Source organism: Typopeltis vanoorti, chromosome 14 (assembly GCF_054136105.1).
Source record: "Typopeltis vanoorti isolate ZY-2024b chromosome 14, IOZ_Tvanoo_1.0, whole genome shotgun sequence".
Classification (NCBI taxonomy): Eukaryota; Metazoa; Arthropoda; class Arachnida; order Uropygi; family Thelyphonidae; genus Typopeltis; species Typopeltis vanoorti.
Genome location: NC_143562.1, coordinates 49704620 through 49719024, shown reverse-complemented (window position 1 = coordinate 49719024; position 14405 = coordinate 49704620). Strand labels below are relative to the sequence as shown.

Sequence of the window (14405 nt, the reverse complement as noted above, 5' to 3'; positions counted from 1 at the left end):
TCGTTGAATCGTTTATGAGGACGTCCAGGTTTTCTTTTTCCTAATGGCTTGCACTTTAAGGCTTGGTTTGGTAATCTTTCTGTTTTCATTCTTTGAACGTGTTCCATCCATTTATGTTTATATTTTTTAATTTTTTCTATTCTTGATTTTTGGTTTAATTCTTTCATAATTTCTTCGTTTCTTTTGTGATCAAATAGAATATGCTTTGCAGTTTTTCTCATAAATTTCATTTCTGCTGTTCTTGAACTTTGTTTGTCTTTTTGTTTTATTTTCCAGATTTCGCTTCCATACATTAAGACTTGTAGGGCTAATGTGTTGTATACTTTTAGCCTGGTATGTTTTTGAACTAGGTTGGTTTAAATATAGAGTTAACTACACCTGTTATTTTTAAATATTTTTCAATTTTTCGGTTTATGTCTTTTTCATTTTCAGATGTGGTCATACATCCTAAGTATTCATTTCTTCTAAGATCTTATTATCTATATATGTATTAATTCTTGCTGGATCATGTCCTTTAAAGGCCATAGTTTTTGATTTTTCTGTTCATATCATCAGAGAATAATATTTGGCTATGGTTTGTATAATTTAGATCTAAAATAGCTTTTTGTAAGTTATCTTCAGAATTTGTAATTACTATTTGTTCGTCTAAAAAAAGGAGAGTGTTTAAGTTCACAGTAGGAGAAAGTTTAATTCCTTGATGGAAATTCTTATTCCTTATTCCTTATTTTATTATTATTTCATTTAGGTAAATATTAACAAGAGTTGCTGAGAGGGGGACATCCCTTTCATCCCTTTAATTCCTTGATGGAAATTCTTATTCCTTATTCCTTATTTTATTATTATTTCATTTAGGTAAATATTAACAAGAGTTGCTGAGAGGGGACATCCCTTTCAGACCCCTTGGTTTCTCTCTCTCGTATATGATAGCTCATGATTTAATCTTATTTGTATTTGATTATTTTCATTTATACTTATGATATCTTTTAGGATTTTATTTGGTATTTGTATTTCTTTTAATATGTTAAATAAAATGCTTCTTTTAACTTTGTCAACTGCTTTTTAAAAGTCAATAAATGTAATATATATAATGTAATATGTAATAAAGTTTTCGGAATATTTCATTAGTTTGCCATTTAAAATTCTGCTATATATTTTGTAACAAGAATTTATATTTAGTGTGCTTATACATCTATAGTTTTTAGGGTCATCTCTACTATCTTTTTTAAAGATAGGAATCACAAATGCTCTTTACCATTCTATTGGGAGGTTACCAGTTGAATAAATTTTATTTAATATAATAGGAGTCTTTCTTTGAATCTTGTTCCTGCATATTTATATAGTTCAGAACCTAGCGTATCTTCTCCAGGTGATTTTCCGTTTCTTGTTTCTTTCAGGCTGATTTCTAATTCTTCTTTACTTATTTCCTTTTCATTTTCATTAAATGTTTGGCATTTGCCTTTTCTAAGATATTTATCTATCCACAATTTTGTGTAGAAAATTTGAAATTCTTCTAATTTCAATTCGGTGTTTAATTTTATGTTTTCTATAGTATCTGCATTTACGTGTTTCAAAATCATATATACATTGAGTGTTATTTTATATAAATCATTCTAAATTAGAAACAAATTTGTTCCATGATTCTCTATGTCTTTTTCTGACTTCTCCTATAGCTATGGTTCTTATTCTTTTATATTCTGCTTTTATATTTCAGCTGGTTTGTAGGAACACAGCTTAGTAAGATAAGAATCAATATTCAATTAACATAAATTATAAAAGCAGTTAAAATGAAATATAGCTATTCGAAGTAATTATTACATTGCCTATTTCAATCGCAGATTATTTTTTTATATATAATTTGGTATGTTTTTGTATGTTCAACTGTATACATATTCTGCTCTTCAACCATTGCATTTATTATTACCTGCAATAAATACGCTACATAATATACAAATTAGTGCTGAATTTAATGCAAAGATATTTAGAAAAGACATTTGAGCATTAATTGTAATGAATTAATATAGAGTAAAGGAACTTACTTCTGCTGATTTCCAGTTAGAAAGGATTACTTCAGGATGGGTGAAAAACCAAAAAACCATCAAATTATCTTTCACAAATAAACGGACGATTCGCTGCAGTTCTTGGGTAAATACTAAGAATTATAAACTCTTCTTATTAACGTCTGATTAATAACAAAAATTGTCGCACTCAGAATTATATCAATAAATATCACTTTATTTTATAATCTTTTTTATAATTAATCTTACAAATACCTAATCTGATATAAATAACCGCCAATATGGGTTTCATTGTGAGCATTTAATTTCTACATTGTTATGAATTTACTTTTCATAATTATCCATTCAGTCAAGTCTAATTTAAAATTTTATAATTTTCCGTTTAACACCTAATTCTGGAAATTTAACCTATCTAGAAATCATGAAAGTATTATTATTATTATTATTCGTAGATTTCGTAGCTTCTCAACACAGTAAACAAGCCAATAAATAATAACCATCTGTCATCCTCAGACAAGCTTAAATATAAGCTTCGAGGATGAAAGCAGAGAAATTACTTCTCATCCAATGTAAAAATAATATATATATATCATATGTAATCACATGTAATGTATGTATTATATGTAATCAAATGTATGTAATGTATGTATTATATGTAATCAAATGTATGTAATGTATGTATTATATGTAATCAAATGTATGTAATGTATTTAGTAACTGTAACAAATGTATGTAATGTAATAAAAAATGTAAAAAAAAATATTATTATTATTATTATTAAGAGAGACCTACAGGGAGTCAGAAACGAATTGAGGGAGGCCGCATACTAAACACACCAGCTATCATACTTATTTTTGAATTCATTCAAATTTCTTGCAATCACAACATCCAATAGCAATCCATTCCGATTAGGTACCACTCAGTGAGAGAAAAATCTAGTACTCACACCCTCCTTGGTGCGCCTTCATTCTCAGATTTCAAGGATAACCTCTCGTCCTTTCCCCACAATCCATAAATTGAAAAATTCCATCAATTGAAATCCTGCTTGACCCTTTTAGAAGTTTTTAAGTCTCAATTATATCATTCCTCTTTCTCCTGTTTACTAGTGTATGCATTCTACAAATTCTCAATCTGTCTTCATAATCAATATTCCATAATCATAATATCATTTTTAACACTCTCCTTTGTACTCTCTCCAATATATCAGAAACATAACGGAAACCAGGAGACCAGACCTGCGCACAATAGTTCAAGTGAAGTCTTATCAAGGCCTTGTAAAGAGGCAAAATAACATCCTTACATATGAATGTTCGTTTTTATTAATTACATGTGAACGTTCGTTTTAGCATTGCGGTTATCTTTTGAGTTTTATTTGCAATCTTTGCCAACTGGTCCCTAAATTTCAACTTCCTATCTATTAACACTCCAAGATCCCTAGCCTCATCAGTTTCTTCTGGCCTAATCCCACGAATATATCACAACCTTCGATATCTAATCATACCGAAGTGAATGCCTTTCCATTTATTGACATTGAACTGAGACCCGTTTTTCCATGCCCACATTTCTCGCCTATTCAGATCATTCTGCAAAGGCTGCATATCAGCAGCATTCCTGATTACCCTACCAATCTTTGCATAATCAGAAAATAGCTGTATGTCGCTTGTGAAATTCTTCATAATATCATTAATGTTACAGATCGATTAATAGAGTTACTGACCCTTGTGGTACACCACTTGTTACCTTAAACCTTGCAGATTCAGATACCCCATATATCACTTTTTGATATCTGTCAGTCAGCCATCTTCTTATCCATGCTAATATTGTATAATCCATTTTCTCCCATTTATGCAGCAGACTGCCATGCTTTATTCTGTCAAAGGCCTTGCGAAATCCAAAAGTATCATGATATATCCATTCCCTTTGTTTATTTGAATGGTTACATTGTTATAGAATGTGAGCAAGTTGCTAAAACATGAATTTCCCTAGTAAACTTATGTTGTTCATTGCAAAGTAGATAATCACTGTCCACCAATTTCTGAATTCGGGCCATGACCAATTTTTTCCAAAATTTTCTCCACCACTCCTGAGATAGTTGGATATTTGGATATTTTATATATCGGTCTTTGAACCACTGTTGCAATGGAATTACCATACCTTTCTTCCATTCCTGCGGAATCTTCCCTCTTCTAAGACTCATGTTAAACATCCCGGTCAAAGGAATGGCCAGTTCAGCTGAACACCCTTTTATCACACGTGCTGATATTCCATCAGTCTTTATTGATGAATTCTTATACAGTTTGTGCAATAGCTCTAATACCTCGGCCTCACATACCTTTTCTTTATCTCGTGAAGATGTAATAGTGTGGCCAATTCTGCGTTCACCAGGTTGATAGCTTTTAACGAAATAAGCGCTCATTGACTGAACAACCACTTCTGCATCTGTAACCCTCACGCCATCAGGATTTAGGATAGTTATTCTTTAATATTCATTCTTCCTTTAATTGGAGAATAACAATAGAATTCTTGGGTTGCCTTTAGTAAGCCAAGCCAGTTTTTTGTCATAATCAAATTTGCTTTGCTTACAACAGTTGTGGCTATTCTAGCCTGCCGCTTATAACGGTATTCCTTCCGCATCCTCTTTTTCTTATGAATCTCTTGCTTAATAAGATTACACATCCATTTGCCTCGTCCTCTATTTATTCTTTGAATTCTCGGAACACATTCTGATATAGCATCATTTAAGTATTGCTTTCACCATGCATTGTCGATATTCTTTCCAATCAGCAACCGATCCCAATACACTGAACGCAGTATACTCCTCAGTTGGTCATAATTTCCTGCTTTGTAGTTCAGAATGTAACCTTTTGGGAATGGAACATTCATACACTTTCACTTCCCAAGTGAGTATCGCATGATCACTGTCACTAAGAGGCAGAATTGTTACATCTTTAAATGAAAAACACTCTGACACTATAATCAAATCAAACACTCTTTGATCTCGAGTTCCTTCTGTCACATGCTGCTTGAGAAAGTTGTATGGCAACAGCACAATAAATGAATTTTCATTCTTCTCATGAGATTCTACTCCTACCCAATCAACATTTGGATAATTAAAATCTCCTATTATGATTATCTTTTCGTGCTAATCTTTTTTATTTGGTGAGAAATTTCTTCATCACCAGCAACCGATCCACGAGGTCTGTAACAACACCCACTCCATTCATTGGTCTGAACTCTAACTGGATTTAGGTGATCGAATATCATTAACAGCACGCCTCCTCCACTTCTCTGCACTCTATCCTTCCTAAACATACTGTACTCATGACACTCAATACCAGTTAGTAGGCCTGATTCGGACAACCAGATCTCTTCCTAATTGTAGTGGAGTATTTTTTTTTCACTGATAGCTCCTTACTTAAATCGATGACACAGAATGAAATAATACATTTTAGGTAAGAGCATTCATCCGAAATTATTTCTAAATTATTGTTGCTTTAGCGGTTCCCTCGGAATTGCAAAGTCGTTCTAGTAATTTTACTGATCGAGTTTTCACTCCACGTCTTTCCAACCAGCTCTGATTCAGATTACGGCAAAGTAAATATGACCCACTCAGATTATATCTATGATATAATCATATTTTATCAGACTGAATCAGATTATAATGAACATTTCTTGTGTTCATTAGCCATTTTGCAAATTTTAATGCAAGACCGATAAAATATTCCAGGAATATGAGGTCACCATCACCTCTGTATGCGACCCAACTTTTCTTAGAAAGACGTTATAAGCGGTGTTCTTTATTCTAGTATTACAATGGAAATCGCTTTTCAAATAACGCATCATCACATTTTCCGGTTACCATATTTAAAAATGTTTATCTATTATTATTAATAAGTATAAGAATATTTACTCTGTCTACAACGTATCTGAAGTGCTTTAAGACACCTTCAGACAAAGTTCAGAAAAATATTAATTAAAAAAACACTTAAACTTAAACTTGAATTAAACGTATTAATTTTTATTAATATCAATCTTTATTAAAAATAAACACAGCAAATTCATTTAAACAGTAGTTACGTAAATTCATAAGAACAGTACTTACGCATGTTAAAACTTAGCTTTCCACTTTTTTTGTAACAATTGTAAATAATGTCCATGTTTCCTATAAATAAGTGTGGTGGAATTCCCGGTAGACCAAATAGTTTGTGGTTGCGCTGATAGAAAACAAGATACAGCAAAGCCGTTCCCAAAAATATAAAAATCAAAGCTATGATGTTAACTTCGTTAAGTTGATAATTTATTTTAATATTATCCAATATTGCTTTGATTTCTTCCATGTTATTGGAATTGAAAATTCTAAGACAGCACTGTTGATTCAAATTCAAACTGCACTGATTAACGTCACCCACTCTGAAATGAAACCCTTGCGAGTACAAATAGAATCACAAACACCGCTATAAATAAGAGTGAATAAGCAGTGATGAATTGAAGCTTCACGTAGCATTTATAATAATGAAACTCTGATTTGTAACGTAGCTTCATAATAAACGAAGCAATGAATTCATTACATAAACCATGTGACCACAAACTCTACCATTTGATTGGTATTCATATTAAATAACCTTCATGATACTTCATGATACTAAGGGAAAATGCTGTAGTAGGTACAATAAAGGAAGATGATTTCCTTATTTCTAATCGTACGTACTGAACTAAGAAAAATAATTCCTTGAAGTCGTGTGAATCTAATTCCTTTTTATTTTTTTGTAAGATCAAGTTCAAACATCGTAATTAACTTATCAAACTTCTGATTACCTTTTCATCCTTACATAAACAACAAATTGAATTTTAAAAAAAAATAGAGAATATAAATAAAAAATATCTGAAAGATGAAGAAAGCGTGTTATTTTTTAACAATGCAACCCAACTTACCAAAATGAATCTTTTATCCATATAAGGTGGATGCTTCTATATAGACCGAGGTATATGTAGCACCTGCTAGCCTGAACACATGATAATGAAAGCTGCCGTGGTTAATGTACTATTATATGTGATTGCACATGATCTGATGTATAGGGTAAGTGATTCTTGGATCTTGATGATTAGCAATTGTGTTTTAGTGTTGTTTACTGCACCACACTTAGGATAGAAGTAGGTAGTTATTTTGTTGAGGTTAAGTAGTGCTTTGGAAAGAGGTAATGTTAATACCCTTGTGGTTGGATTGTTAGGTTCTATCATCTATGTATTGATAAGTTTATCTTTCTATCGGCAAGTTGCTTGTATTATTTATGTGTACACATAAAAGAAGAAAGCAGTTTCCAAGTAAAAGCATTCAACGTAACAAGGAATTTCCATTTCTATCTCTGATTCGCTACCACTCGTTGGTTCACATTGACTGAATAACACCACTCATCCCACTCCTGCATTCAAGCATTATTCGCGACGATAACATGATGAAGTTTATATAATCACCATTATCTTAATCGCTGTCTGCGTAGAGGAAAAGAGCGAAGGACGTCGCTATTGTCTACTGTCTAATAATTAACTCTGCGAAGGAAATTGAGAAACATGTAGTAATTTTTAATCTGCCCTTTATATTTGCTGTCATTTCCTAATCAACCATGAATCGTAATTCCAATGAGAAAAGTGAAGAATGGAAATTACTGTAGGGATAACGAATAAACAGCTCCACGAACAACAGGCAACAAAGTAAAACCAGCGCAGCACATTTTACACGAAGCCAAGCAAGACGAAGAGATTAAAAGAACAGTTTTGCTGAATAAGTAAAGCCATCTCTAAAAATTAGGACGATCCCTTGAGGACTCCATAGTGGCCGAAAGACTGTCCAACTCAGCGTTATTCCACTCAGTGATAGGCTCACCCCGTCACTAAGAAGAACTTCTCAGCGTTAGCTCTACCCAGTGTCAGGCTCACCCCAGCATGAAATAGAGCAATAATCTAAGTGGTGTCCTTACTCAGAGACAGGCAAACCTACCCCAAGTAGAGATTGTCATGCATCCAGGAAAAGGAACTCATAAGTGAGTAGGTACACCTAGCTGTAAATACTAAGGTTGCAGTAATACGAAGCTTATCTCTTTATTGAACTTCGCCAAAAGATGAACTAAAAGATTACTGATATAAAGAGCCAGTAAGCTTCACTTCAGCGAAGTAAATTTATTCGAATTAAGTGGATATTGAATCCAACATTATTTCTTAGCCGAATAAGAAACTCAAAGGTAGAAAATTTATATTTATATAAAGAGTTTCTTGTCGAATATAGAAAACTATAGATGATGTTTCTACAAGTATTCTTACCCTACAATATGAAGCACTCGGCAAAGCTAACACAAATTGGAATTGTGAACATCTCTTAATAATTATCTTATCTTAATAATAAAATATCTTAATATATGCCACAACAATATATGCGTATAAATGTAGACTATAAATTAAATAGATTAATCTCTGCAGTATAAAATGAAAAAGAGTATCTTCTGAGAGTAAGCATACGATACCAACTTCATTGTACTGCAATTACAGCACCTAAAATATCAATAGCTAAACACTTGTCCCTCTGTTCCATTATGTTAAAACATTAGTCTGAAGTTTACTGTAGATTAACTAGAACCACGTAACCTGTAACACAGTCTTGGAAAACTAAGTATATTGTGTACGAAAAGAACAACAATATATATATATATATTTTATATATAAATAAAATAAAACGCTCCCTGAGACCTACGGACCCACCCCGTTTACTGGAATGCTAGACCGGTTCTACGTGAATTCTGATGATTCGATTTTGAAGACTCCAAAGGGGATTTCCCCCCCCCCCCCCATGGCACCTACGGCGCCCAATCTCCCGAGAGCCGGACTGGTAGGCCGGCTCTCGGGAGATTGGAGACTGGTAGACTTGAATCCTGATGACTCGAATACTCTCGAAAATGGGTAGAGCCGATGCTGAGAAGTTCTTCTTAGTGACGAGGTGAGCCTGTCACTGAGTAGAACAACGTTGAGTTGAACAGTCTTTCGGCCACTATGGAGTCCTCAAGTGACGCCCTAATTTTTAGAGATGGCTTTACTTATTCAGTGAAACCGGTCTGGTGACCTTCTCTCATAAGGTATAACAGCACACATCTCCTAGGAATTGGTTTTTATATTATGAGGAAATATTACGGTGAGTGATCGGACCTTACTCCACCTTTACGGCGAGTTGTCCCAGCATGTACTACCTGTTGTCTTAGGCTTGGACTCGCCGAACGTTTATAGTTTTCTATATTCGGCATGAAACTCTTATATATAAATTTTCAATCTTTGAGTTTCTTATTAGGCTAAGAAATAATGTTGGATTGAATATCCATTTAATTTGAATAAATTTACTTCTCCGAAATAAAGCCTATTGGCTCTTTATCTCAGTAGTAGTCACTTCACTTTCCTTGCGCTTATCTTATGACATCCTCTTGTGAACTTACTTGCTAGATGAACTATAATATGAGCATGTCGCAGAAAGCCTTTTTTTACTCTCTCTTTCTGTTTATCCGGTTTTCGGAAAGAAAATAATTTGTCGGCAGAGGTTTCCCGATATTGTACCTTAATATTTGAACAATGATGTTTTCACGGAGGTCGTTTGTAATACGGTCGTTTTTACGATGTTGTTGTTTTTTAGTTTGTACCGTAATTTTAAATAGTTAAATTCTTGCAGACGTTTACAGGTCTTATTTACCCGACTGTCTTTTCTCTCAGTTACTACGTTAATATAATTTTTGATATCTTTGCAGTTTATTTTTCGGTTTGTAAGACTACTTCTATTGATAGATTGTAATCTAGTCCAATAATTATTGGACTGGTCGCTAGTGATGGATTTAATTGCACTTTCAACAGAAATAATCCATTTAATTTTCATAATATTAATCTGAATTTTCTTGTGGTGACAGCTGAAGATATTCATTATCCCTCACAACCTCTTTGACTCCGAACTTCAAAGAAAGGCATTACAGCAGATGTTATATGTCACTGTTCACAACACTAGGCAAATGGCACAGAGACTGTGGTAATGACATTTCTTATGAAGAATACGTAAAGGTTAACGTTCTCTATGGATTTAGCTTATCACCAAATCAAAATGACTTTGCACCCCCCCCATGTCAGCCTGTTAAGAAGAGGAAGTGTGCGACTCGGAGTTAAATTTGTTCAACCTCTTGCTGAAATCATCACGGTGGTTCTTTATGCAGAATTTGAATGTACGTTATCCGTAACAAAGGATCGTTCTGTGTTACTGGACTATGAACACCGAACAATTAGTAAGCATACTAGAGTTAGAACCCACCACGAGAAAAGTGGGTTTAGAAATTTGTACTCGTGATGAATTGCCACAACATCCGATCAGAAAACAACAGTCGATGTTCGTCGTGAACACAGATCCGACCTGGTTGCCAGGACAACATTGGCAAGCTATCTATATTAAAGACAAACACTATAACTTCGATCGTTCACCCGAAAACAATATTGTTAACTTTCTGAATATCAACACTAATAAATGGCATTATAATTATGTAGCTGTACAAGCTAAGGAATCTGTCGCGTGTGTTTGCATTGTGTATATTTTTTAATATTGAGATGTCGTGTTCTTTCTATGCACAATATTATTAGCAAATGTTATTCTAAGGATTTGTGGTTAAATGATATTGCAATAACTTATGCTGTTACAGATCATTTACTGAAAATAAAAAATAATTAAAAAAAATAAGAAATTGTTTTTTTCACTTACCATTTTTTCCGTACTAGTTTCTTATTCCCATGCAGCTTTCGGGGAGATAAAGAGATGAATTTGGTACTCCTTCTTCGAGCTCTCTTGCGAGGAGGGATTGGAGTGGAAGCGTTTTCCTCACAGGGAATGGCTGATGTTGATGGTTGATGGGAATGGTTCTGGGTATTCGGTTTTTTCAGTGAAGGTTCTGGATGCGGCAGTCTATGTTCCTGTTGCTCTCCTTCTGTGTGAGCCAATTGGTTTTTCAAACCTAAATGCTTTTGAAGAATATTTCCACATAAGTCATTTTTGCAGATTTCATAGTGTGGTGATTTGGCTGGAGGTGCAACCTTTTAAAGCATCATTTGCTTGTTTGGGAGAGGAATGAGATAAGTACATGATGAGATATTCATAGCGTTTGACCCTATCAGCCATTCAGGGATAAATACTGTATTGAGCTCTTTTCCTGGCAAAATCCGTGACCATAAGCGTAAAATATCAGGTGTTTCCTGTCTAAAGTCTAAAACTAAATATGAGTGGGGTTCCCGTGTTGCATCTTTATAAATCTGAACTAACACGTTCGTCTGTCCTGGAAATACTTGGGAAGTTAATGAGAAAACTGTAAAGAGTCTCAGGGATTTTTAAAAGCAATAACATAATGACCATTGAGAGATATTGTACGAAAATGTCTTCCTTTACAGAATAAATTTTGTGTCAGTAGAATGACACTGAGGTTACGGTGATGTGAACCTTTTATGAAAAACATCTGCTATTTCCATACTGTCCTTAGCCTGGTGAACCAAATCTTCGATTATGAGTAAATTTCTCACATTAGAATCAAATTCAGGTAACTTCAAACCATTCATGAATTCTATGTTGGTAATTTTTTTTAATTTATCCTGATTTTCACTCTAACAGTAAACCATTCGCTCCGGTGCTGGTTTGATTAGTTGATTACAATGTTCTATGAGAGACAACACGAATATTGTTTTTCCTGACTGAGTAGGTCCCGAAATAATGCATTAAATGGATGTATGAACATATCGAAAATGATAACATAATTAGACTGTGATTATTTTTATATAATCAGAGATCATTTAAAAACAAATTGATACTTGCTTTTAATATCAAAAAATATCCCTATCGAGATTTTTTATTTTATTTTATTTTATTTTTTATCACAGTCACCATGTAATCATGTCAAGACGAATTTTTTCTTTTTTAATTCAAAGAGAAAAAAAAAGCTTTTGTGGAATAATAGTAACAATAACAGTGATGTGAAAACTGTACAAGAGAAGGGGAACACTGCAAATTATCGTGTTGGGAAACAACCATGGATTTTTACCTACCAGGTAGAATGTTGTTTAGTTTTCTGTCCCATAGATGGCATCTTTTGCTTATGGGGTATGTGAGTGTAAGGAATTATTCTTTAAAATACTCATAGGGGAAAGTGCATGTGTCTGTTGACATTATGCGCTTCGCAAAAGTGTATCCAAATCTTTTCGTTACGTAGGTCGTTTTGAGTTGACAGCTCCATTTTTCTCTATGGACAGAAAATGTACAGCATTTTGGATGTTTTGTGGCTCACCCATTACAGCTGCTATCAGAGATTGCAGATTAATCTCAGTGGCCGCGCGAGAATTTAAAGTAATGGCTTTGCATTTGGTCACAATCTCTCCCACCTCCCCACGTTCTGTAGGAATAATATTTGGAACCTGTGGTAACAAACTTAACTATAAAGTCACCGTCGAGTTCATCACCTAGCTTCCCAAGGTAGTAACCAGTGGGTTGTGAATCATCGCCCGGTTTTTCAATGAAAATGACAGAATCAGTATCTGTGTATAAAAGTCGACTTTTCAAAGGTTCCATAACCTCATATAACTTTATATTTCCGTAGGTAACTACCAATGAGGAGATGACAGCATTCCCTTTCCTATTTTCAAGCTCAGTGCCTTCAATAAGGGAGTAGGCGACCATCATCTGCTCTTCTGGAACTAACCTGGCATCTTGGATAACTTTACTGTTATCTAAAAAAAGTTCTAACAGGTCTTCACCTGGAGGAAATCACCAGGGTCTGAGTTCTTAACATTCTCATGCCAAGCCTTCCCAATAGAGAATTCAAACAAAGCTTAGCAAGTGAAAGTTTACTAGGGTTTTTACTAATGTTTTCACTATTTAATATAACACCTTCCCCTAGAAAAACTCGTCCAGATAAGCATGTCCCTTTTGACCTTCAGGCCATCCAGATGCTTCCTGTTTCAACTTCAGAAAGGTATCAATACAGTGAGCAAAGAAGTTTTCTTCAACTTCAAATTTTTGAGAAAAATGCCACACCTCGTAAAATTATAAAAGTTTATAACCACGAGAACGTGCTAAATCTAATTCTGGACTGCACCAATACCCTGAAAATGATCGATCCATATGAGAGCATAACGGGGCCATTTCAGAAGCACACTTTCCACACAGGGAGATGATTAATTGTTTGTTAACTGTGATGGGCAAAACCGGTAAAAAGAGGTCGGTAGGTGCTTCTCTTTTGCATGGCAAATACCAAAATATACCCCAGGAGAATAGTCGAAATTATCGATAATAACTTTGGAATGCCCCATAGGAAATACCTTGTATTTCATTACCCATGGATAAAGGCTATTGAAGTCCAAATAGTGAAAACCTTCCCCTTCTATGTGAATTTTGTGATACATCTTTTAGCAGTCAGTTGTGCCACCATGCAGAACACTGTGAAGTAATATGGGATCTGGAATAATAAGAGCAGCAATAAAGTTTTTCAAGGTTGTGTTTTCAGAAATTTCTGCATTAAACTGATATTCCAAATTGAGATATCGTCGAATCCTTAGCTACAAAAATAGTTTTCGCAATCCTTCATTTGCTCAAAAAATAAAAAATAAAAAATGATGGTACAACATGAAAATTTGCTCAAAAAGGAAAATTATGTCTGTGTTTCTGTGTGGTTGGAATGTACTTGGTCTGTAGCACTTTTGACAATCATGGAAGAAGAAACCATAATATTCAAAAATTAAGCTTCCACATTTCCCATTGATAAAATAAAGTCTGATTTGGAATTCTTCCCCCACAGAACGTGCATGTTGTATGGTTATGTTATTCTGTTGTTCTTGCCATTTGAGCCAAGCCAAAGCCTTTCGACTTTGCACGTTTGCCCCTATGTAAACCTGAGCATGAAGTATGGCCGGTGTGTTAGGTTTCAGAAAGTTTTGGAGAAATACTCTGAAACATACTCCTGCAATTGTAATGTCATGGATAAAGGGATCAATCTGGGTGAGCTGTATGAAGAGAGTGGGAAGAGTATTGCAACCGTCATGCAAAACATGCATGTCATCTAGATATTTTTTTCTATGTTCTTGCAAAGTCCTCCCATGACTTTTTGTTTAGCTAGTTTTACACAGTGGTTTGCTTTCTTACATTTGTCTCTGTATTCTCTAAGGGCAAAAGCTGACTTATTTACCAGAAACTTTTGATATGATTTCTTCTTTTCATTCACTCTCTCTTTAGCGTCCTGTGCCCACCGTGGAGACCTGATTTTTCTATCCTTGCAGACAACCTCACAACATACCTCTCTTGCTGAATCAATCAGGGCGTTCTTCATGGCTTGCCACTGAATTTCCAAG

At 34.3% G+C, this 14405-nt stretch overlaps 1 protein-coding gene across 1 annotated transcript in view; it reads right to left on the bottom strand.

Annotated features, from left to right (window-relative positions):
- Positions 1 to 12738, bottom strand: part of LOC150099447 (cytochrome P450 4C1-like) — a 37107-nt gene extending 24369 nt beyond the window's left edge. Inside the window, exons 1-2 of the mRNA XM_090404360.1 lie at positions 12491 to 12738; positions 4348 to 4492 (exon numbers count right to left, since the gene is read on the bottom strand). Coding sequence (XP_090260486.1) covers positions 4348 to 4492; positions 12491 to 12738 — 393 coding nt within the window. The remainder of the gene's footprint in view (positions 1 to 4347; positions 4493 to 12490) is intronic.
- Positions 12739 to 14405: the final 1667 nt, after the last annotated feature.